The 25,737-nt window shown below is 39.5% G+C and overlaps 1 protein-coding gene across 3 annotated transcripts in view; it reads left to right on the top strand.

The window, feature by feature from the left end:
- The window catches only part of ITPRID2 (ITPR interacting domain containing 2), an 85,491-nt gene extending 60,695 nt beyond the window's left edge, over positions 1–24,796 (top strand). For 2 of the 3 annotated variants that reach the window (XM_089519627.1, XM_089519625.1), the window contains exons 11-19: positions 5,012–5,103; positions 6,484–7,671; positions 9,974–10,051; positions 11,577–11,704; positions 13,672–13,822; positions 15,974–16,039; positions 16,719–17,132; positions 21,990–22,113; positions 23,610–24,796. In XM_089519627.1, coding sequence (XP_089375753.1) covers positions 5,012–5,103; positions 6,484–7,671; positions 9,974–10,051; positions 11,577–11,704; positions 13,672–13,822; positions 15,974–16,039; positions 16,719–17,132; positions 21,990–22,100 — 2,228 coding nt within the window. In that variant the 3' untranslated portion in view covers positions 22,101–22,113; positions 23,610–24,796. The remainder of the gene's footprint in view (positions 1–5,011; positions 5,104–6,483; positions 7,672–9,973; positions 10,052–11,576; positions 11,705–13,671; positions 13,823–15,973; positions 16,040–16,718; positions 17,133–21,989; positions 22,114–23,609) is intronic. The other variant, XM_089519628.1, reaches the window with a different exon arrangement.
- Positions 24,797–25,737: the final 941 nt, after the last annotated feature.

The following is a 25,737-nucleotide window of genomic DNA, read 5'->3' as shown; positions in this document are numbered from 1 at the left end:
TGCCCCTCAGTCTCCAACAAGTTAAGAATAAAGATTACCACCTAACTGCCTTGAAAGCTCAAAGGTCAGATATGGCTATATAAATCCACCTTATACTGAATCCTCCCATTTGATCAGGAGGCCTTTAGTATTGTTGGCTCTCATTTTCCCTGTTCTTTCTTGCTTCCTTCAAACCTTTAAACTACAGATGCCATGAATTAAAATTAGGAATGTTTTATATCTGCCATGGAAATTTGAGTCTAAAACTTCACATGTAGATAGGAGTCAAACCTTCATTTACGCTAAGACAAAGTCAGAGGTCATGGCCTTTATTATATTTATTATATTATTTTCCATATCATTTTCCTTTGAAAGGGTCACATCTCAGTGGAAATGTGGGTTTCCCTCCTCATATTATATCCTTTCAAAACCATGTTACCTTGAAATATCCAATGAGCTTCATAGTTTAGCAGGGCATGGCAGCTGGATCACCACAATCCCACTCTGACACTTTGTCCACTGCCCCTGCTGAATGCAAAACTAATGTGTGGTGCTTATTCTCAAACCTCAGTCTTCACTTTTTGCCCTTTGTTGTATGTTTACATAAAATGGTTCACAGCATGTCACCTAGCATGCCATTTTCGATTTTCAGGCTAGTTCGTGATAACAGATAACCTCTAGTGTTAAGAATAAGTGCTGCAGACATAATCGGAACACAGACTTATGATCAGCAGATGGAGTTGGACAATGTAAAAAGTCTGTCCGTGTTTCCTAGTTCTTCTGCCATACCATAATCTGCACTCATTTTGACCCATGTTTATTTAGGGCTCAGGCTCTCTGCATTAGCTAAGCCTGGTCAGGCAAGAAACGTTCTGGTAAACTTTACACTTAAGTATTTTTTGGATACTAAATTTGTAGTGATAAAACCATGCTCCCCCAGACCTCTTCTCTGCATTGTCCTAGATCTCCAAAAGTTTTGGAGGGCACAAGGCACCACAAAACATCACACAGTGAACTGTCATTGCTTTTATTCATTGGTATCAGTCTGACTTTAGTCATGATGGCAAGCTTTGACCCTGTTTGCTGGCAGATGCTACTTGCCATTGGATTTTTAGACAGTATGAAGAACTAGAGATAATGTGATAATGCAGGGAACTTTATAGAATTCCCTTTGATTGATCAGAGGAAGAAAACTAGAGAAATGCTTTCTAAGCTTATTATTACTCTCAGAATAACAAGAGCAGGAAGTAAAATAAATAGCAAATAAGACACCTCCTCACCTTCTGCCCTCCCCAGCTTTAGAGTAACGTGGAAAAACTTGAGTGAGACTGTTCTATTGATTGCCTCCTGTTTTTCTGGTTTCTAGGGTAGATCTGAATCAGCAGAATGTTAAACTAAGGTAGTGAGTTAATCCAGTTTGTTTATTGGATAAGAATATATGATAAGAATTAGTTTAAAGGGGAAACTTGCTGACATGAACTCATCGGATTTTAGTTCTGTGCTTTCAGATCTGTATGTCTTCAGAGTGCCCAATAAGAAGCCTGTTTTTGCCCTTTCCTTGTCACTTTTCTGTTTTGTTTCTTTACATAGTTTGCCCTTGATCTTTGGGAAAAGAGCAGGCAAACAGCCCCATCAGTATGAAGTTGAAGGCTTTCACAGTTGGCATCCATAGTTTTTTGTGGGTTTTTCAGGCTTTGTGAGCATGTTCTAGAAGAGTTTATTCCTGACGTTTCACCAGCATCTGTAGCTGGCATCTTCAGAGAATCACCATCGGTATTTACATTAGAACACTACTATTTAGACATTATAATATTTAATGCCTTCTGTTTGATTGGTCACAAAGGTGAGCCTCATTTTTACTAAATCAGTCTTAACTACTTTGCATTCATTCGCCTAAAAAGAGAGGAAAGCACAGGTCCCTGATTAAAACAAAGGGCACAAAATGCCAGGTTCAATTATTGGTGCATACAATCAAAAGAAAAGGCAGAGTAAATGTGCCCACCATGAATTTGTTGTATTTTATTGTTGTAACCCGCCCGGATTCTTCGTGATTGGGCGGGCTAGAAATAAGATCTATTATTATTATTTTGAATCTGTTGAAAATTTGTGATTTCATCAGTGGGAGTAGCCCTTCCACCAATGCTTGCTGTAAATGTTCCAGCACTGTTGTTGTAGTAGCAGCACTGTTTTTAGTTGCTGTGGCCCATCCAGCAGCCAGCCTTCTAGCAGTACTTATCTAGTACTTAGCTAGGTACCAGTTGAACTAGTCTGTAGATAGCAGACATACGACCATCCTCCAAGAAGGCTTACCAATCTGGTAGAAATTGTGCCAGAGAGTCTCCTGTTCTAGCATATCCTTTGTGAGCCCAGGGTAACCTCCATGTCATGATGTGGCATCAGAATATGATTTCATGTTAGGTGTATATTGCAAAACAGAATACTTAACACAATATAATAAATAACATATAAGAATTTACATTCTTTGAGTTGGATCCAGAACTTGCTTCCTATGGACGGAAGGATTTCTTCTGTCTATGAAAAGCAGAACATGTCCTTTGGTGGAAAAGAGGAACAGGTGATTTCCTATACATTTTCTCTCCCTTTCAACCCCATATACCCCTGAAAACCTATACAGTACTCAAGGACTAGAGTATCCCCAAGAATGGAGGAGGAAGTGGCTCTGGAAGCTTCAGTGGGAGAGGAAAACAGGAGAAAAATACTCCCCCCCCCCACACACACTTTTGTTGTGGAGTTATTCTGAGTAGAACAACTCAGAGCACATTGGTGTTTGTAGAAGAATTGCTGGATTTAGTCTCTTGTACCATGCAGTTAGTGGGCTGTTTAGGACAAAATGTTAAGTTCTTGTATCTCATACTCTGATCTTTGAGTGTTGAAGAACAGTCACAGACCAAGTGCAACTCTGGATGTTAGAATTGTGATATCTTATCTGTGGCGCTGATGTTGCTACCATCCCACATAATCTGTCATCCCATCCATTCATAATAGACTGCATAAATACCTTATATGCAGTATGAGAATTCATTGCCTCCCCTTTCTGTCTGATAAAGAGTTGCAAAAGGTGGCACTTTTTAACACATCAGCTGAAGTTAATCCAAAAACAAGATATCGATTTACTGTGTATTACTCATTTTAACACCAAAATTATAGTAACTTGTTTTTTAACAACTGCATGTATATATCCAGCTGGAAAGAATATAAAGTTGGAAACCTTCCCCTGAAAAGAAACTGCTACTCAACAAGTGTTTGTATGAAGCATCAAATTATTTGTAACTCATGTGTGACACATTCAAATGTAACAAATTTAAAATGGACCTCTCAGTTCCAGATTTAATTACCCTATATACTCGACTATAAGTCAAGAAATTTATACCCCAAAATGGACTCCAAAATCATGGGTAGACTTATATATGGGGCAATGAGTTAATGCTTATAAATTACCTGAAAAAGTGCCCACCTATCTCTGTAGCCTCGTAACAGCTCCCTGTTTGAATCCCCGGCGCATTCCCCATCTCTCCCTGTGTGTGTGTCTGTTATCCCTCAGCCTTCCCGTGCAGCCAGAGCTAACAGGCACCTGCGGAGGCAAGATACACAAACACACAGAGAGTAGGCCCAGGCTTGTACCCCGTTTTGCAAGCCATGAGCCTGGAAATCCTGGAGGTGAAGGGCAGAGAGAGAGAGAAAGATCTGTATCCTGTTTTGCAATCCATGAACCTTGGGAATCTTGGGGTGAAGAGAAGAAAGAGAGAGTGGGGTCTGTCCTTTTGCAAGCCATGAGCCTTGGGAGTCCTGGGGGTGAAGAGCAGAGAGAGAGTGGCGTCTGTCCTCCCATTTGCAAGCCATGAGCCTTGGAGATGCTTTTGGTAAGGGGAAGTGTGTGTGTGTGTGTGTGTGCACATGCCAAGGTTTGTTGCCCCTTTTCCATGTCAAGACTGGGACCCTTGGGAGAGGTCCAGAGAGGGAGATATAGGGAGGAAAGTGGTGCTTTGTTTCCCCCTTTAGATCTTTTGTAACATGCTCCAGTGTTTGACCCTCGACTTATCCATGGGTCATATCAAAATCCATTATTTTGGCCCCCAAAACTGCCCTCGACTTATACATGAGGTCAACTGATACATGAGTATATACGGTATGTTTTTTAAATTCCCTTGTAATATGACTCATATGTTGTAAAATGCCTGTTTATTTCTGGCTTATTTTATGTAGGTTAACCCTTACAGAATGTTGTAAGATCTAATGTTCCCTGCCCCCCAAACCACAGCATTCTTCATGCTGAAATCTACCTCCAGACATGGACTAGGGTTTTCTGAGTCCTTGGTAATCCCCATTTTTGCATCCCTGACTGGGCATCAAAACCCGAAAGCTGAGTTGCTGACATGCCATAGATGTGCTTTGTGGGCTTTGACTTCATAACAAATACTGTAGAGTAGTGCAAAGACAAAACATATAACTTGTGAAGTGTCTAAGTCTCTAGATCACATGCATTTCAGAATGCATGGATAGTGCCTCTACAGGATATAATTGGGGACTTGCTGCTTTTCCTGACTTTAGTCTGTAACTGTAAATCAAAATGGGGACTGGAAGAAACCTGATAATTAGTGCTTCCAGCCTAAAATGTATAATGCTGCCCTGGAATTCATATTAACTGTGTTTGTCTGTTTCACAAACCAGGACAGAAAAATGTGAACAATGGCTGCTGTCTCACTACCAGTAGAAATTTCACAAGTATGATATGTTTTAGAATCCCCTGTTCTGATGCTACATTTCCTGATTTGATACAAATCATGAAAATCCTTGCTTTCCACAGCTGTGCTGCTTTCCATGTGATTTGGGAGAAGGGCAGTGATTTCAAACATCAGATTTTGGGGATGAGACAGGCTGGGTATCTTAGTTCAGTAAATAAACACATTTATCCTCTCAGTGAATAAATCCAGATTGACATTATGGTTTGGTTTGAAAGAGCAGTCTGAGAAATTATTTATTTCTACCCTTTCTGTTTTTGAACCCTCTCTAGACCAGCTTTTACGTTCAGCAAGTCAGCATTCTGACAGCAGTGGTTTTGCAGAAGATTCTTCTACAGACTGCTTCTTGCTAAATCAGCCGCAGGTAGGTTTCTCACGTGACTGGGATATTTCCCTCTCTGTCCTCCACTTACATCTCCTCCCTGTTCCCAGTTTGGACTCAAGGAGGCTTACAACAGATAAAAACAAACACAGATGAAAATTAACAATTTACAAAAGTTTAAAAGAAATTCAACTATTAAAAGAATAAAGCAATGAAAAACATTTGCAAAAACATAAAACTATCATGTTTTGCAATAAATGTGAGAAGATAGGAGCTTTTTCCATTCACTAAGTAGGAGATGATTAGCAAGTTCCTTTTAAAATTAAAAGTTCTGATCTTTTAGGGTAGGACCTTGTTTCAGACTTGCTAATAGTCAGATAGCCTTTGGTGCTTCTATTTCCTTTTCCAGTGAGATAATTATAAGCAAGAAATCTAAAAGATAAGTTCTGTTTCATTAGCTGTTGTGTCTGTCTCTATCCAAATAACATAATCAGACATACTCTGTTTTTACTGGTGGTGATATTTCTTTCAGTTCCACTGGCATTCATGAAAAATCTTGCTTTTATTCATGTAATACATTTTATAAGCCATGTTAAAAACATCTTACAATTTTAAAATCAATGAAATTATAAAATCTGTGCCAGTGGCATAACAGTGCAGTTCTCACAACACCATATAACAAAAGTGCATTATTAAGTAATGTTGCTTTCAGGTAGAACCTGCTACCCAAATTTCAGTTGGCAAAAAGTTGTGAATGCCTGCTCTCTACCAAGGGGTTAAGAATGTATAATATTTGGGCTGGTGTACTACTTTAGGGCAGACATAGCACAGAGCTGCCTACACCAAGAAATAGAATCAGAAAGACCCAAAGTATACAGATATATCCATTTAGCTATTGGCCTACTTATACAATATATCTTAGTGTTCATCTGCCTTGTCATATATGATCCCAAAGATAAACAGATCTTCTCCTATGCTGCGGCATATTTGGCTCCTACTGATGCAGTTTGTAAGTGTTGGTTGGGAACAACACCATCATTTTGTTGTGGGCAGATGTGGGTCACATTCTGCATTTCTGAGTAGATGCACTGAAAGCCATAAAGCATGCTATGTTGGTTTGAGCCAAGACAGCTTTTGTTGTGACATTAATTTCTTAATGTACTGCTTGTCTTGGTCTTCCCTGTGCAACTGTAGTTGTGACCCTGCTAGTTTGAGCAAGAAGTCTATCTCCCTGCATGCCTCTTTGTCTGTACAATGAAAAGGAAGCCAAACTCAGTGGTGAAGATGATTTTATAAAATACATGTATCATTTAGATGCAAGATAAATTACTGCCCTGTTCACAGTTTTTTTATTTGTGCAAAAGTGCAAATGTTTTGGCTCCTTTCTCATTTTTATTCCAATCTTCAATCTATTCTTCACAGGGACACGAATCCTTACAGGCCATGGGAAGCAGTGCTGATAGCTGTGACAGTGAGACAACTGTTACATCTTACAGTGAAGAACTCAAGACACCAGTCGCTGAACAAGAGCTTTATTTTAATGAGCTTGAGGAGGAGAACTTCCTCCTCTCAGAAGTGGAGCAACGAAAGAGGGAGATGGTTTCTGAGGTGAATGCTGGACAAAGCCAGAAAATGCTAGAATGTGCAACTGAGAGTGGGGGAAGTGCAGAATTTGGCAGTGAAGACTTTGTTCGAAGGAATGAAGAATCCTCTGCATGGGAGGCAGAAGCTGATGTTTTGGAGGAAGGCAGCGAAGACAGTGATGCAGATAAAAACAGCGAACATGAATTCCCACCATATAAAACTCATCACATTCTTAAATCAATGTCATCTATAGAAAGCAGCAGTTCATCTCCTTCCTCTGCAGAACGGGTTAGCATTGCTTTGCAGAGAGCTCAGAGGCGGATCAGTGCTTCATCTGATTCCAGAGCTGGCCGCAGTCTCTTGAAATCAAAAGACCTTCTTCTGAAGCAAAGGCACCGAATCGCTGACCTGGGTTATCCTCTGAGGCGCTCCCAGTCCTTACCAACCACGCTCTTAAATCCAGTGAGAGTCGTTTCATCTGTAAATGTCCAGCTAGCTCCAGGAAGGCAAACTCTGTGTGGCCCTCCTTCTTTTACTTACAAATATGACACACCTGAAGAGAGTGAGACAAAGGAGAAGGAAGAAGAGAGACCCATCAGCGAGGCCAACAGCAGTTCCCCCAGGTGTACATCTACACTTTTCATTGCTCCTTCCTCTCATAGGAGAGACCCTTCTCATCCTTCAGCAAACAAGGTGGTGGAGGAGCCTTGCCGGAGCAGGATACAGAGTTGCCCTCTGCATCTCCCAACACCTATGACTCAGTCATCCTGTTCTCTCCATTCACTCCATTCTGATTGCCTGGACAGGCCCTTATGTGCCCACATGAGGACATTTAGTACGCACAGCATCCCAAGCACTCCTGGCTCCTCCTGCAGTGGACTGCCTTCCCCTTTTGGCTGTCCTCACTCACTGAGACACTTTGGGCACCCCTATCAGCTTTCTACCATGAACTCACCCTCTACTGTTGAAATGCAACTAAGGAGAGTCTTGCATGATATCAGAAGCTCTTTGCAAAACCTTTCACAGGTGAGAGGCAACTGAGATCACCAGTGTAGCCATGCTTTTTGCAACTTAGTGCCCTCCTCCTCCTCCTCCTTCATTTTTATGGGACTACCACTGTACTTCTGTCATACCCAGACATAATGACTGATGCTGGCTGGGGAGTATGCAAGTTTTAATCCAATATATCTGGTTGCAGAATGTGTCAGTAGCCTTGCTCCCTCCCTCCCTCCCTCTGTGTGTTGGGAATATTTATATGAGTAGCTTAAGAATGCTAGACAAAAGTTTTCATACACAATTGCCATTTGTTTGCTCATTTAGATTTATAATTCTGAAGACAAAGTATTAAATACTTTAATGTGTCGTCTATTCTGGCAACAAGCAAGGAGGGAAATGTGCCCATGAGTATTCAAAGAGTCCATTGGTAAATTGGGATTTGAATTCTCAAATTAAAATGAGATGCTCCATCCACTGGGTCATGTTGCCATAAATGGGCAGAATTGAAATACAAAAATTAAAATCTATAAGATAAGAATTTGCATCAAATGGGAACAGAGAACCTTGTGCTGTCTTAAGGACCCATAAACCCATCATAATATATACGCTGGTGTAGTGGATATCAATCGGTGGAAGGTAGTGCTATAAAAAAATTACTTTTAAAATGCCACAAGGCTTTCTGTTGTTAAACACTATTTAGAGAGTTCTCATTTGGTGTTCTTGATCAAAATCTGAAATGTGTTCATTTCCCAGATGCCAGTTTTGAGAGCCAGCCTAATTCAGGTATGTCTTCAGGGAATGATATGTGCAGAAACCAAGTTCATCTAAACATTAAATTCATATGGAAATGAAGGGGATGAAACAATGTAAGATTCTAATGCTATTCATATTTCTAGAAAGAATTCATAAAAAAGGGATGGCGTAGAGAGAAAGAAGAAAGCAACGAGAGTCTTAAAGGTTTTAGCCACATTTTGTGTGGTTAAAAGAGCTAATGTAGCAGCTTGGAATGTTCTATAGCTCTAAATTTTCATTAAGTAACTCTTTCTACAAAGATTTCTTTCCACATCCTCCCTTCAAAACCCACTCCAGGATTTGTACTTTTATACTTCATACTACTGTCATATTCCATTACGTTTGCCAGATGCAGTAAACTCTTGTATTCTGTGCAGGGGGAGGGAAGGAAAAGCAAGGAAGTTCACATTTCTGAAGATGCATTTGCAAATAGAAACTTCACTGTTATTAAGTAGACTGGCAGTTGTTTCCCAGGAACTGAACCATAAAATCTGAAATCCACCTGATCATGAATGTGACACTTCATTGCTCATTTGGTTTGTGAAATTTTAAATTTTTCCCATGGTGTCTATAGTTTGTCATGCTCCTAGAGGTATACAAAACTTGCCACATACTTCCATGCTGAAAAGGCCAAAGGGTGTTTTTGTGTGTGTGTGTATATAGAGGAAGAGTCTCTAACCTGCTTCATGGAGGAAATAACATAGAGTGTGCTGCCCTCTTCCCTTTGAAGGACGGGTGGTCAGAAATTGTATTTTGTATGGGTTGGGTTGTTCTTTATGAGTATTTTTTTGCATCTAAATTCATACTTCTTTTTCTCTGGAAAATACACTCTTTGAAAATGCATATCATAGTGTTCTCCATATACCTATTCCACATCAAAGGAATTCTGAAGGATTGTTGCTTTAATCATCCCCCTTCTACCTATCAAAATCTAAATTCATATGGATGTCTTCAGATGTCTGCATTCCTAAAACAGGTCTTGAAATCAAGTCTGAGCAATACCAGAGTTGACGAGAGACAGCAGAGACTGGCCATCCAGATGTTGTTGGACTGTAACTCCCATGATCCTTCAGGTAATGCTGGCTAGAGCTGGTGGGAGTTGCAGCCCAATAGTATCTGGAGGGTCATGCGATTTCTACCTCTGAAGACTTTGGTCTGTAATAGGTCTGCATTCTTAACATGCACAAATAGCAGATACAGGTCTGCTAGTAGTATTGGCTATCACATGAAGTGAAGAGAATGGGAATGAATCAAAGCATGATGATTAGAAGTGTGGGTTTGGTTCACTTCAAATGCCAGGTTATTTACTCATTGAGTAATTCAAGAAAAGCAAAAAGAGAGAGAGAGAGAAATAGAGAGATATTGTGTGTGTATGTGGGCATGAGAGAGAGAGAGAATGGCTTATATCCTTCAAAGTCATCCACAATTATATTATTACCTCTAATTGTTTCCCATACATGTTTCCTACTGGTTGTAATTAGATCTGTGCATCAAGTTGTTCATGTGTCTTGCTGAACTATATTTTTCCCTTTTCCTCTAGAATGCTGTGATGAGAGGCCATGATGTTACTGCAACCTCTTACAGTACTCAAAGATCATCCATTCTACCTCTTTATGAAGTAAATGTCCTTTTTTCTCTATCTTTATTGTGTTCATGATATAATAATAATAACTTCAAAATGTAAATTCAAAATGTATAGATATAAGTGTTATAAAATCATAAAATTGGAAGGGGCCTCATGGGCCACTGAGTCCAGTCCCCTGTTCAGTGCAGGTTCACCAGCTAGAGCAGTGATTCCAAACTTTGGTCACTCGGATGTTTTGGACTTCAGCTCCCAGAATCCCTGAAACCTTGCTGGGGCATCTGGGATTTAAAGTTCAAAAACATCTGGAGGATCAACGTTTGGGAATCACTGAGCTGGAACATCCCCAGCAGCTAGCTATCTAGCCTTATTTTGAAGTCCAGAGAAGGAGAACCCACCACTTCTCTAGGCAATTGATTCCACTGTTGAACCACTCTTACTGTCAAGAGGTTCCTTCTAATGTTCAATTAAATCTGCTCTCCTGTAACTTAAAATCATTAGACCTGGTCTTACCCTCTGGGGCAGTGGAGAACAGGCTTGGCCCCTCCTCTCTTTCTTGAGGTATTTAAAAAGTACAATAATGGTCCGGAACAGATGGGACAGATGAAGCAGTTTCTGGACACTTTGGAAGCATGGCATTCAAATGCCGCACACCTCCCAACATAGCCCGAAGCCATGTTGCGCTCTGATCCTTTGGACCTGAGCAAAAAGGAGCCAGGATAATTTAGCTCCTAGCAGCACGGATTGGGTCCTGTGGCCACAGCCTGCTTTGGGAGTGGACAGTGCAGTTACGCAATCCCGACCCACTTGCGGTTGTAGCGGATTCTGGCCGCTCTTTCACACCTGTCTGCTCCAGCCCTATGTCACAAGTCTTCTCTTCAGGAGCCAAATGTGCCCAGCTCCTTCAGCTTTTCCTCATCTGGTTTTTTTTTTTTTTTGGTCTATACTTCTTATCCTTGTTGCCCTTCTCTAAACCTGCTCCAACCTGTCTATATTCTTCTTAAAATGAGGCACCTAGAACTGAACACATAACTCAAGATGAGGCCTTACCAGCACATAATATAGGGGGAACTATTACTTCTCTTGACTTGGAAACTGGTTGTATTAATTCAGGCTAAAATAGCATTTGCCTTATTTGCTGCAGCATCACATAGCTGGCTCATGTTCAGTTTAATATCAACAATAATCCTAAAGTCCTTTTCATATGTAGTACTGCTGAGTCAAGTATCCCCCATCCTATACCTGTGCATTTGACATTTGTGGCTTAAATGTAGAATTTTGCAATTGTCTCAATTGAATTTCATTTATTAATTTCTGTCCTGTTTTCTAGTTTACCAAGGTCCTTTTGAATTCTGTTCCTATTTTCCTTTCCTCTGGACAGAGAAGACAGAGAGGGCTGTGTAGCTGAGGCACCAAGGAGGCTTATGCCTTGTCTGCTAGGTTTCCCCATCTCTCCTGCAGCATAGATACCAGAGTGTGTCCCTGAAAAAGCACAGATAGAAATGCTTCTTTTTAAATGAAGTTCAAGAGTGTAAATACAAGTTTGTTTATATTATTCTAGAATACCTTCCAAGATCTTCAAGGGGTGAGAAGGAACCTCAACCTATTCAGAACTCAGATGATGGATTTAGAATTGGCCATGTTGCGTCAGCAGACAACAGTTTATCACCATATGACGGAGGAAGAGAGGTTAGCAAAACAAGTGCTACCTTAAATAACTTGTCATTGCATTTGTGCCTAAATGTTGGGTTATTCCCCTTAAAATCTTTCACTCCCAAAGCACTGTTTTTCTTTCTGGTCCACAGCCTTGCTTGTCCTTCTTGGTCCACAACCATGCAAGTTGGCAGTCCCCTCCCTTCTCCTAATGCCTCTTTAGCTCATCTAAAATCTGATACTTTGTGTTTCTACCTCTGGCACTAAAATGCTTTGTTTCTGATCATAACTCACTTTAGACCACTGCCGTTTTCTCCATGCTGGTTATTTTTCCTATCCTGCCATCTCTCCTCTTCGCTCAGTTCAGAGTACTTCTGCCAAGATCAGATTTTCGTCCCATTGCTTATGATCTTTCTTCTCTTGGTAAGTTCCTCTCACATTTGGGAGTGTGTGTGTTTTTTTGAAGTTAGCATCAGCTTCATGTTCTGTAGGAGGTTTCCAGTGGGCTGATTTTGATGCTGTAGCACACAATTATTTTAGTCTGACTTTTATAGCCATAACTACTATATACTTCTGCAATACCATAGTTATGTTTGTCTGAATTTTTTTTATTAATACTCTTTAAAAAAAAAAAAAACACTAAAAAAACCTATCCTTCCAGGGAGGTCAATGAAAAATATGTTGTTTCCCTCTTCTATGTTAGCCATTTAAGCACATGAAGTTTGGTTGAGAAAGGCTGACTAGGCCTAATGTCTTAATGAAGATTTGGACTCTAATCTGCCCAGGTCCAATCTAATCTTCTAATCTAATAGTATCCCAAATGTTGTTGGAGTTTGCCTCCCAAAGTCCACATCCAGGGGAGATGGCATCCAACAATTTCTAGCAATAAAATCTTGGAAACCACTTCTCGAATGTTCACACTTTGTGTCCTTTAAGAAACCTTTAAGATAGGGTGTTTCCACTGGAATCCAATTTTTGGATCATTGTAGAAGTCATCCTGAGAGGAAAAAACATAGTTGTTGGAGTGTGTCTACAACTGCATTCATTGCTATGCTTAATCTTTCACTTTCTTCTTCATGCATACTCCTTCTATGTGGCCAAGCCTGTTCTTTGCTTATATAATATACTACTACTAACTCCTAAATTTCATCTGAGGCCTTTTGCATAGCATTTAATTTACAGATTTAGCAAAAACACCTTGGTTCCATCTAAAAGTCATGTTCTCCTTTAGTTAAGAGAGTTGGTGTTCTCAATTCAGCTGCAAAGGATTTGAAAAACAAAGTTAAGTATTTTGTAATGTTTCTAAAATAACCAGCAAATGCACATTTGTCTTTAGATTTGCAAAGTAGGTAGCCTTCCTCTCTTCATACACAGACACAGATTATGAGTCCTTTACCTTAATTCCTGTATAGTACAAATGTGTTGCAAAGATCTGAGGGGTGTGTGTGTGTGTGTGTGTGTGTGTGTGAGAGAGAGAGAGAGAGAGAGAGATCATGGGTGGGATACCATTGGATTCCACAGAGATTTCCATCAATGCAACTAGGAAGAGGTGACTCCCCCAGCACATCCCTCCCCAGCCAAAATAGATTCCAGAAACCTGGGGAACCATTGTAGCCAAGAAATAGAGGAGCACATGAAATGCCATAGATATAGATATATTTATATAAATATACATCAGTTCAAAATCAAATCCAACATTCTATTTAGGCCCACACATTTATATATAGAAAGGGTCTGTGAGTGCATTTGTAATATGTATTCAGAATGTTTTGTTTCTAGCTATTTCTGTTGAGTGTTCTGTTAACCCAGAAAGTAAAAGTTGCTAGCTGTTGAGGTTGATCCATGAATCTCACCCTTATTTTCTCACTGCTGTAGCTTTCATACAAAGCCCAAGCTGGTATGCCATCAGAGCAAATATGGTTCAGGGCCCTTAGTTTTAGTTCTTTAGTTCTCATATCAAGAGAGTAATACTTTCTGTTGCTTTGAACTTACTTGTAATTTAGATACGAAGCCGATCAACTGCAAAGTCTGAGAAAATCTGTCCGGATGGAGCTTCAAGAATTAGAAATGCAATTAGAGGAGCGTCTCCTTGCACTTGAAGACCAGCTCAGAAGTATGCACGTGTCTTCACCTTTCAGGCAACAGACACTCATGGTAGGTAGGGTGTTTTGTCCATGGTTACAGGTGATTGTCTGTAGCTTGGAAATACTTATTTGGAGCAAGCAAGCAGATATCAGTATCCCAGTCTTTTTCTCAGAATTTCACTTTGGAAAAAAATGTATCAGATGTTTGATGCCTTATAGAAAATGTATTTATTTTATTTATATTTATTTAATTCAAGGATTTATAGCCCACCTTTCTCCCACAATGGGATTCAAAGTGGGAAAATGTATTGTACTTTTGCAAATATTTCTGTGTAATGGAAGTAGAAGCACTATGTAAAGTACTCCACCAGCAATTGCAGCAGTTATATTAGGCTTTTGGTTTTGAGATGGAATAGCTTTCATGAGATTTCACATTCCAGAGGGCTAATGGAAGTCAGTAGTGGATACGCACTGGCATATTGTCAAACTAGTGGCCTTAGATCCCTTTGGAGCTGGCAGTCTAGGCAGATGGTCATTACCTCACAATCTCAAAATCGTGAAGCCATACACACTCAAGAGAAGTTCATTCTGTCCCATGGGCATGACCTTATGATGGCTCCTATTGTTGCAGAGCAAGTGTAGGTAAATTACATCCTTCCAAGCCTGTTTTGGTGGCCTAGATAATCCCACACCAAAAAGGGGGGGGGGGAGGGAAAAGGTTCTCAAATGCTCTATGGGTCATGAGGACCCAGTGCACTGTTTTAATTCCCCCAAATACCCGCCTTTCAAAAACAGAAATTGACTTCCAGCCAGCACCTTTTTTGGGAAGGTTGGTCTTTCAGAGGGTCCATTTGGCAACCAGAAGGTCCAAAGATCATAGAACTGTCCCTCCCAACCCATGTTCTCAAGTTGGGAAGCTTGAAGTTGGCTCTGCCAAAATGTTGGTTTGCAGATTTGTTACTATTTTGTCCAATACTGAGAGGTATGAAATCAGGCCCGTATTCTCTACTAGAGTCACAACTTGTGTCCCAAACAATTTTACCATGTGTTCAGGGTAGCCCCATAGTGCCTTTGGAACCAGTAGGGAGTTGTTTCCTCTTCAGTTTTCCTTTCCACACATGTTAAATGCTCCTCCCCCCCCCCCGCCAACCAACAACAACAATTATTCAAGTGGTATATTTTCCCAGTCTTAATAGTAATTTTGGAGTGGGATTTTCATTGAAGGGAGTGGGAAACAGAAAACAGGAGAAGAGAGACACAAAGAAAGGTTGAAAATGAGAATGAAAGGGGCTGGGAGAAAGAGAATGGATAGCATATTGTTATTTTTGGGCTCACTCACGTCTGGCCTCTGCTCTGCCCACCTGTGGCATATGATCCACCCTCCCTGGGTTGCTTTTGGAGAAACATGATGCCACTGTAAATTAGGGACCATGTTAAAATTGTCTTGCAGCATCTAACTCTCTACTTCTGCAGTCTACCTCTCTTCCAATCTTCTGGTTTCCCTGTCCATATTTATATGAAGAAATCAATGAACTGTGGGTGGGGGAAGAGGAAAAATATGTTTCATAAGTGGTGAGAAGAAGGGAATCCAAAGTAGTCATGTCATTTTCATATCCTTTCTTGTTGGAAGTGGATAAAGTATAAAGAGGCTAATATTCTGGTTGCAGTAGCCCTGTTGACTGCAAGCAGATTACATATTGTCTTCTGCATGATGAGATTTTTCTTTTTCTTTTCAAGAGAAGAATGCTGATGTAGGAAGGGAACATGAACCCTTATACGTTTTTAAAATTCCTTATTTATACATTAACAGCAGCCTTCTAAAATGTCAGAATAAAAGTTATTCATTTCTTTTTTATTTTTGGCTCCCTGGTTTGAGGTTTTCTCAGAAAACTACTGTATAGTGTATATGGCTGGGATTCCTGGCCTGCAGGCCAGATACAGTTCCCCACCCCAAGTTATTTTGAGTCCCTCTGCCATGCCACAAAACTGTAACTTCAGTCTTTAAATAAAACACTTCCATGGTAAAACAAGATGTATGCTTCTAAAGTCTAAAGTGGTTCTTTTCTCCTCAGCATAGTGATGAATTTTAGTACCATGGTTAGAAGGTGGAAATACAACTGCCCAATCACTTGAATTTGCCCATCCCTACTGTACACTATGGATAATTAAACACCTTCCAGAAATTACTATAATCCAAATTTCTGCTTTGTTTTTCTCCTAGGGCATGTATGGAGGCAGAAGTGCTGAAAATTTGTCATGTCCTTCTCCAGTGAATGTGATAGAGCCAGTAAGTAACCCTAAATAGCAGAGTCAGGAAGGTAGATGTAGAGTTACCATTATGGCATTTAGTCTCACAGACATTTGGATGAGGAGCCCTTAGTTGGGCTACCTTCAACAATGAGCCTTAATGGCAGCACGGAATAGAATCCTGCAGGTACACAAACAGCCGTGTGCCCAAAGCCCTGTGTTATCATCTTGTAGAATAAATGAGATGCCTCACTGCTATTTATTACAAGTTTGAATTTTTTTTCCTGGTACAGTCACAGTCTGGAAATGGAGGGTATGGTATCCATCTCTCCCTCTATATATGTATGCAGTGAATGAGATAATGGGATGTGCTGTTGAATTCATGCAAGACCTTGAAATATTTTTGTGCAAATTAAAACATGGCTTGTGCCCTAAGAGTGAAACACTGTTTCTTTTTATTTCTTTTTTTTAATTTTATAGCTGGACTTTTATTAAAAAATTTTATTGTTTTAAATCTGTAATTGTTTTTTAATATAGTCTTTATATCCACACATCGCATAAAATAAAATTCAGTGATTAACATTAATAAACAAGTAATCCATTTCATTCCTAATTCTGTTCTGAAACACCATTTCATGCCCTTGTGGCAGTTTAGGTGTGTTTCTACCATGATCAGAGGTCAAAGCAGTTGACTCTCTTCCATTCTCCTGAATCCACAGGTTTCCGAACTCATTAGGGAGCAGTCCTATCTGAAGTCAGAGTTGGGAATGGGACTGGGAGAACCAGGAATGGAGACTCCTCCAGCAGAGGGCTCAGAAGCAGCATTTGACCATGGTGGAAATTCTGATTCTTCTTCCGTGTGTTCTAGTCAAGCCAGTAGAAAAGCTGTTGCTCATTCATCGGAAACAACTAAGCCCAAGCCCCATGGCAAAAGAGTCTATCGGGCATGCGTGGCTTTGATGCCCTCTCCACCAGCAAGAGCGGGAACAGGGCAGCCACCAGAGCACTCTGAACAGCAGCCAGTATCTATGTGTGAGGCTGAGCAGAAACTTGAAAAAACTCCTCTTGCTCCTGCAACAGAAGAAATTCACAGGAGCGTGGAAAATGACGAATTGCAGCAAGTCATCCGAGAGGTGAGTGAGGGCAAGTAGGTTACAGATTTCCCACTGGAGTGGATTTTTGCCACCTTACACACTTTATTAATTGGAGCTTTCAGTTGGATGAGGTTTTGCCTGAGAGCAGGCTTGGCGTAATGCCTGCCAGAGCGATATGAAGCTTATAAATAAGAGCGGAGAAAGTGAATTGTGGTGAAATGATCTAGAAGAGGAGCAGGTAACTTTATATCCTCCATATGTTTTGGACTGCAACACCTATAATGTCTGAGCATTGACCATTTTGGGTGGAGTGATCACTAGACGTTTGCAAGTAGCATTTGCTGGATCTGAATGGATGGCCTCTACTGGATATCTGGCAATCCATCCTTGCAAGTTCCTATTTTAAACTGTTTTTTCACGACCGTATGAATTAATCTGGTTATGCTCCCAAATAAGTGAGTGTAGAACTGTATTACTTCGTAATGTAGAACTGTATTACTTCATTCTTCAACAAAGAAATTGGCCTAGTTGTTTGTTTTGTATATATTTCAGAGGAGGGCAGCTGAGTGGCAACATGCATTTAATTAAATACACGTCACATCTCATAAATACCAAAAGCATCAGCCTTCCATTGTTTGTTTCCAAATTCCTTGCAGAGAAGTCCATTAGTAAGCATTCTTGATTTTTTTTCTCCCCACAAATGTTAAACTCATGGCTTACTGAATAATTCCTCTGCTTCTGTGTACTTGAATTATCTTATTTGCAAAGGGTGTGAGCATAATAAATATGTAGTGTTTCATATCATGCCTCAGTGGACTGTAATGTGTTTGAAGCTTTTGCCCTCTAACTATTTACTGGAATAGAAAAGAACTCACTATTCCTTCAGATAAGTGAGATCATATCCACAGAAGAAAACAGCTTATAGTACAGTTGTTCTCCCTTGGTTTACATACTTACATTTATTCTCCTGTGGTTTATGGAACATACAGCCTGGCCTGTCATTTGTGAGATATAACAGTACCAAAAAGTTAAGTTAACTCACTGATTAGGGAAGGAGTAATAATTTTAAACACATTGTTCAAAGAAAAGAATATGATTTCAGATTTAAAAAATGAAGCCATGTGGTCTTGAAGTAAAAGCAAAAATCAATAGTAGCTAGTAATATTTTCTTATACCCCTAAAATTTTACAGAAGTGCTACATAGCATTTTTGTAACATTTTGTTGAACCTAATAAAGTTTTGATTTATATGAATTCCAGCATTTAGTAAATATTTATGAGCAGTTTCCATATTATTTTTTCAGAATACATGTGCAGTTTTGCAAGTCTCACCAAAGCTTGGTAAGGAGGAATATTGTGGGCATGTCAGAGAACTAGTTTTGCAGAAGCGTCTTCAAAAGCAGCAAGCTTTCGTTAGATGCAGGCATTTTATCTTTTCAAATGGGATGTACAGCAAGCTGTTTTGAGAAGTGATGCTAGCACATTTTAAAACGTTCTTTAGGAATACACTCAGCTATTAAGAATTTTTTTTTAAAGGAGTTGCTGTACTTTTTTTTTTATGTGCTGCCTTTCCTTCACAAACATTACTTAACAAAGTGCACCCTCCTCCTTGTATCCAGCATATTTGGATGCAAAGGTCTTCCAGCTTCCTGCCAAGGTCACACAGGAAGCCTTGCTGTTGCAAAGCCAGGAATAGAACACAAGTTCCCTGTTCCTAGTCCGGTTCCCTTCCCACAAAGATGAATCCTTTTCTCTTGTTGGCACATCCATTAACTATGCTAATTTGGGATGACTTTATCAGTTTGCAGCATTTGTTTCCTTCTAATTAGTTTGTGGCTTTTAAAAAACATCTATCTTTTTATTTGGTAGAGAAGCAATTGTCTCTGAAGAAGCAAATCCCAAAGAGCCATTAGATACAGAACTGAGAACTGATGGTTCTACTTAGAGCAGTTCTTAGTTAGGAACTAGGGCTGCCACTTGGAATATATTCCTGGGCAGTTAACTATTCCAGGAATTAGACACTGTGAGTCTTAGACAGGAAGAAATTTAAAAAGCTCTGTGTCTGGGAAGTGACTTCAGATAACAATGGTCTTCTTGGTTTGGGTATGCTTGAGGTTGTTCCTTGTCTTTGGCTCCTGTCTTTTTTTCCTTATTATTGACCTTCTAGCAAAATTCCTGGCAAGATTCCAGCAAGATTCCCAGTTGTTCATCCCAATCTGGAGTCCATTCTAACATCATACAGTGGTATGATGGCTTTATGTCATGCCTTATGTGTCTAGACACTAACACAAGGCAGTCTAAAGATCTCAGGACAGTGCACACCCACACCCACTGGGCACCTTAAATCAGCCTTATGAATTAAGGGTTTCTTGTTCTTTCAGACACACAGTTGGCCTTCTAACTGGGTTGCTTTATTTTAAATGTTTATAAGCCTGTCTATTCCTAAAGTATGTAACCCTTACAGCAGGCAGATACGACATTTAAGAGTGTGTCCAGAGGAGGTTGACTAAGATGGTGAAGGGTCTGGAAACCATCCCCCTATGAGGAGAGACTTAGGGAGCTATGTATGTTTAGCCTGGAGAAGAGATGGTTAATAGGTGATATGATAGCTTTATTTAAGTATTTGAAGGGGTGTCAAATTGAGGATGGAGCAAGCTTTTTTTCTGCTGTTCCAGAGAATAGGACCTGGAGTAATGGATTCAAGCTACAGGAAAAGAGATTCCACCTCAACATTGGGAGGAACCTCTTGACAGTAAGAGCTGTTCAACAGTGGAAAACAGTCCCTTGGAGTGTGTGGAGTTTCCTCCTTTGGAAGTTTTTAAACAGAGGCTGGATGGCAATCTGTCGGGGGTGCTTTGATTGTGTGTTCCTGCATGGCAGGGGGTTGGACTGGATGGCTCTTGTGGTCTCTCCAACTCTATGATTCTGCAACTCACAGGCCCATGTTTTGTTGCAGAATTTGCACAAAAATAGAGCTAGGAGTTAGGCAGACATAGTCACCTGTTTTAAACAATTGTAATATAATTTGTTGTAAATAATATTTGCTTACTCAAGGTAATATGCTGCCTCATGCAGCCATGTGTTTTCTGGTTCTGGATGTCTGCATTGTGATATACCCTTGATTCATGTTCCACAAACACTCCTGTGGAATTTGGACCTGATTAAACCCAGCAGTACATTGAAAAGTCTCATTGGGATGAATAGTACCCCAGATTAAGGCACTCAGTAGAAGTTTGTTTGTTAAAAAATTGCCTATATGAGAGTTAAGATAGAATCAAGCTAGAAGGAGTTTTATCTACATCCTCATGCATAGGTGTTACGTCAACAGGACCAGCTCCAGACAATTTGTTATCTGAGGCAAGGGACAACATGTACATACAGGCTCCATGCACTGACCAGATTGCCAATTGAAATTTCAGCCTCCACTGCATCAAGATAGTTTTAAAAGTTCATAGCAGGCAGCGTGGTACACATACAACTGTCTTCTCTAAGATGTTACTGCCACTGGTTTACCTAGCAACTGCTGCCTAAGATGATTGCCTCACTTTGACTCATGGCATCGCCAACCCTGTATACCAGATGTCACTATTGGGATTATCCAGGGCCAAATGAAAGGGCGGACCCTGATCTCTGCACTGGGCTGCTCACTAGGAAAGGAAGATGAACACCTACCATTTTAACTGATTTTATCTACTTAAGAGGCTTATATTCCATTTTTTAAGAAATGCCATCAGGATAAAGTGCATGATGAATGAAGAAAAGCGTAACAGATGGCAACTCATATAAAAATATTAAGTTAAAACTACAGAAGATGAAATGGTGTACAAGAAGTGAGATAAAAATAGCTAAAAGTGATAAGATGATGCTAAATCCAGCTAAAAGGCTATGGTGTGTGTGCGGGGGAGGGACACAGAAAACCCTTACTTCATCTAGTAACAAAAGCAATCAGTGAACAAAACTAGTGATTGGGTTCCAGGTCCTGGGTGCCACCACAGATAAGGACCTTCCACTTTTGAATGCTTGTTGTCCAAAGAATGACCTTCTCAGATAGGTCCCTATGGAAAAAAGGATCTTTAGAGATTCCTGCCCCAGGGTGTTAATGTTTTTGGGCACTAGTGCTTTGATATCCACTCCTGCTGATTTGTACTCCCAGGTCAAAAGGGAAAGGGGAGAGAGGTGAATTAGTGGGCCAGCAATCTGTAAGTAACTGTTGACAATGTTAATAAGAAGAAAGGATAACTTGTTAGCTAATGAGAGACATTCCATCTGAACAAAGAAAGATTTATTTTAGAAGCCAAAATTACATTGCACTGAGCTATGAGTACCAAGTGTTGTTTTAACTGAGGGTCTTTCACACATTTTGAAGAAAAATAAAGGCATGGTCAGAGGCCTAGGAAACTACTGTTTTGACGTACCAGCTGCAATCACATGACATGACAAGCCAAGGACCCATGGTGACAACCAGATTGTGGAGGGAGCAGCTAAACAAAGTCTCTGGTCTTTTTCTCCTCCCAAAAACCAGAGAAACAACCATAAAGCCATGGGTTCTTTCTTGAGTTTGTTGGGAGGGAAACAAACCAGATACTGACTGCACCCTACAACTGGATGACATGACAAATAAACTGCTAAGTGAAATTACACATACAGTAAAAATCCCTGTTCAGGCTTTGAGTATTTTGCAGAGTGTAGCAAGTGTAACACCATCCCCAGGCAAACATGAGAGTAGCTTGCCTTCTTCCCAACTTTGACACTATACAGCTGGCTGCGGACTCTCTCAAGAGCTCTGCATCACACCAGTGACTGAAATGTTGTAAGCAAAGTGGGGATAACATAAATCTGTCTAAATATAGACTGGCAAATACAGTAGTTTAAATTAAAATACGATTTTTCTTTTCAGATCAAAGAATCTATTGTTGGTGAGATCAGAAGGGAGATTGTCAGTGGACTGTTAGCAGCTGTCTCTTCTCCTAGCAGATCTGCTAACACTAAGCAAGAAATGCAACCTTGAATCGGTACTACAGGTATCTTCTTTAGTACTCATCACCTGTAATCTCTGTTGACAGATTTAGGATTTTCATCTATAAAATACACATAGAAAATGTGTTTTGAGTTCCCAGAGAGTTTTAAACCACTCACTCATTTATTACATTGCTGTCCTGCCACCTATCTAGGAGTTGTTCTTTGAATCTAGAGAAGTGAGTAAATACAGAATTAGACTAGAGGACTTTCAATAAGACACATAAGAGACTAGATCTGTGTTTAAACACTTTTTATGTAACATTTATTCTAACATAAGTAACATTTATTCTAACAAATTACATATAAAGAGGCCTCATTCATACACACATTCCTACAGTACTCATGATCATGACTCTTCCCAGAGGTTGATCAGTTCTCTGAGTGAGTGATCGGTGTCATTAAAACTGATTCTGGCAGAGTAGCGCCATGGTTTTGAAGATTCCTTTATACTTTTTAATATCTGTGTCATTTTTCTTGATTGATGTGTTTTTCCCATTCCATTCTTGTTTTAGTACTCCTTACATTAGATTGTATTGCACACATTCAATTCTTGTTTTGGTACATTTCAGTTTCATGTCCTTGCATTATGTTGTCCTTATCTTTTAAGTTGCTTACGCACATTCCGTTTCAACTCAGCAGCTTCAGATTTTCTCAATTCCGTGTGCCAGATCTTTCATTGTATTCTCCATCTTCTAATTATGTCACATAGACACATAATATACTACCTTGACTCCAAGAAGGACAAGAGATGTACAGTACAAGGTTCTGCTGCTGTTCTGTCTCTTCATATCATTTTTGCCTAATGATGACCCTGAGACAAACCTATCATGGGTTTTCTTAGCAGAATTTGTCTAAGGGGGTTTGCCCTTGCCATCCTCTGAGATTGAAAGAATTCATCTTGACCAATAACACGCAGTGGGTTTCCATAGCTGTGTGGGGGTTTGAACCCTGATCTCCTAGTTTCCTAGTCTCAGTACCATACCGGCTCTCAGAAAGTTCTGCTTCTCCTGTTTTTACCCTCAGAACAGTGCTGTGAGATTAGTAATAACTGGCCAACTTTAACCTAATGGTTTAACAGAAATGTGAATATGTCTCCCCAGTTCTAGTTTAACAGTCTAACCATGGTAACATGATAGACCTTTTCCTATTCATTCTGCCTTCCCTTAACATTAAGTACTACAACTGCAAGTAAATAGACCTGCTCTTGTTTGCTTTGCTATTTCTCCTTGAAGTATCAGCTACTTGTGCCTATATGTCATAATAGTTATTGAGAAGCATAAAAGACGCAATTACATGCTGAAGCCATTTGTAAGTTAGCAGTGGTGGATGGATGCTCTGGTTAGCATCGATATTTTATATTCTTTCAGTTTAAAAATAATACTCCAAGGGTTGATCTGGATCACCCATTTAATAAATGCACTCCTGCTTTAGTAATTAAGTAATTCCTTCTTACTTCACATTATGACTATATAATATTTCTTTTTTTTTTCCCTCAAAGGTTGGCATGTGGTCCAGACACACTGTACCCTTCCCCATTTTGGAGCATGTGTGTCTATACTCTGGGGGACAAAAGCAATGGATACTGTATACAATCCACAGTTGTATGTTATGCAACGCCTGACTTTCTGCCCCTCTGCTGTGACCTGGACTCTTCACCTTACTACTGCCCATGAATTTTCAAGAGAACTATAGCTATTGCAAGCCTTAATATTTATTTGGATGTTCCTACTGTTCATTTGTGCAGAGCTCATATTTCTTGATAGAGGCATTCCTTGTAAGACTTGAAGACTTCTGAACCTACCCTAGTTCAGTTATAAATAGTCTAGGATTGATTGGTTTTTTAAATCAACTTCAGCAGCAATAAAATCTCCCACTGACCTCTGTGAGGTATTTAACTGTGCAATAATTGGTCCATTCTGAGAGCTTGAAATAACTATTTCTACTGCTGTTACTGAGTGCCACTTCAAAAGAAGAGGATAACCTGTTGTAAAAAATGTTATCTCTTGGAAGAAATTCTTGTTTCTAAAATGTAGAGAATTATATGAACTCACATAAAACTACTAAAGATGCTTACACTGAAAGACTTTATCTTTCTTAAAATAATAATAATGTTCTGTTTCTTTAATTTTCCTTTTTCTTCTCTGTGCCTTGTCTTCTTTTCATTTTGTTTTTTGTTTTGTTTTTAAAAACAACCCTTAATATATATTAACTACTCAGATATATAAGGAGGTGGCATTTTTATTAAAATGTCTTTAAAACACTAGTTTAAAAAAGTGGTATGTAACTTGGAAATGAATGGTTTGGTAGTTGTTACAGGGAAGATGGAGGGAACTAGGTCCCTTTCCCTTCTCTGCAGTTTTCCTGCAGCCTTGAGGAAAAGGCATTTATTGCTACAGATGTAAAGATCAGAAGCATGTACGCAGATTTCTTGATGTACAGCTTTCAAGCTATGGCTACTACAACAATGTTTCTATACCACTGGGATGTCTTTCTTTTTAAGATGGTTGTTTCCAGATCATAAAAATGTTCTGATTGTGTTGAAGACATAATCAATGACTTTTAAAATCCTAACAATATTGTATGAAAAAATTGTCAAGGAGCTGCGTTTCCCTGGAATATACACAAGCTCTGATCTCTTTATAAAAGAGAGTGTTAATGCCAATAAAATTATTTATTTTGCCTAGATGTCTGCAGTAGTGTGTTTTTAAATAGTCACTTTTTTGAATCATTCCTTGGGTAGACATTTGTGAAACTAATCTGTTACATCTTAAAAACAGGTTTATTCATGTTGATGGAATTGTATGTGCTGCATCAGATAAAGTGTGTGTTTCAAAACAATTCTTAAACTTAAGTATGTGCCATCACAGATGTATTTAGACAAAAAGTATTTAAAGGAAACTAGAAAACATTCTTGATTTTTCACGGGGGAGGGGGGAATTCCTGTTATTGCTTTCTGTGTTATTTTGAAAATGTAAAATGGTTACATTTTAACCCCCCCCCCCAAAAAAAAACTATAATGAGTTACAGAGAGCTAGGCAACTTCTAACTTACTGCTTCCAAGTTTTGCATAGGTAATGCAAACCATCCTTTCAATCCTCGATGTAACATTAATTGTGTTGGTTCATATTTGTATTATGAAACTGAGTTTCAGGAAAGCCTGCCACCTATGATCTCCATCATAGGAGGTGTTTTGCCTTTATTTTGTGAAGCTGACCTTTCCAGTCTGTAGCCTGAAAATTAAAATTGTGAAATGTTTATATTTTCCATATGTAAGCCAGATCAACAACACTGCTGTAAATAAGTAAAATATTTATGGTGCAAAATCTAAGCCAATGTTAGAATCACGTGGAGCTTCATATGATGTCACCTGATCTTTATGTGAAGACACCCATTAGATTGTGATTTTAAAGGTAGGATCCAAGGGAACTATAATATTTATATCCAGGTATTTGACTGCAACTCAAGACAGTATAGCCAGTGGTGAAGGATGATGGGAGGTGCAGTTCAATTACTTCTGTAAGGCCACATTTTCCTATCCCTGATCTATAGAATAATAATTATATCCCTGAAACAAATTCCTTAGTATTTATTACCATTTGAACAGTTTTATATTGCCTCACTTGGAC

Source organism: Sceloporus occidentalis, unplaced genomic scaffold, assembly GCF_023333645.1.
Source record: "Sceloporus occidentalis isolate IW3139 unplaced genomic scaffold, rSceOcc1.0.p SCAF_4, whole genome shotgun sequence".
Taxonomy (NCBI): domain Eukaryota; kingdom Metazoa; phylum Chordata; class Lepidosauria; order Squamata; family Phrynosomatidae; genus Sceloporus; species Sceloporus occidentalis.
Note: the sequence above shows the minus strand (reverse complement) of the source record. Positions and strands in the feature narration are given on the sequence as shown.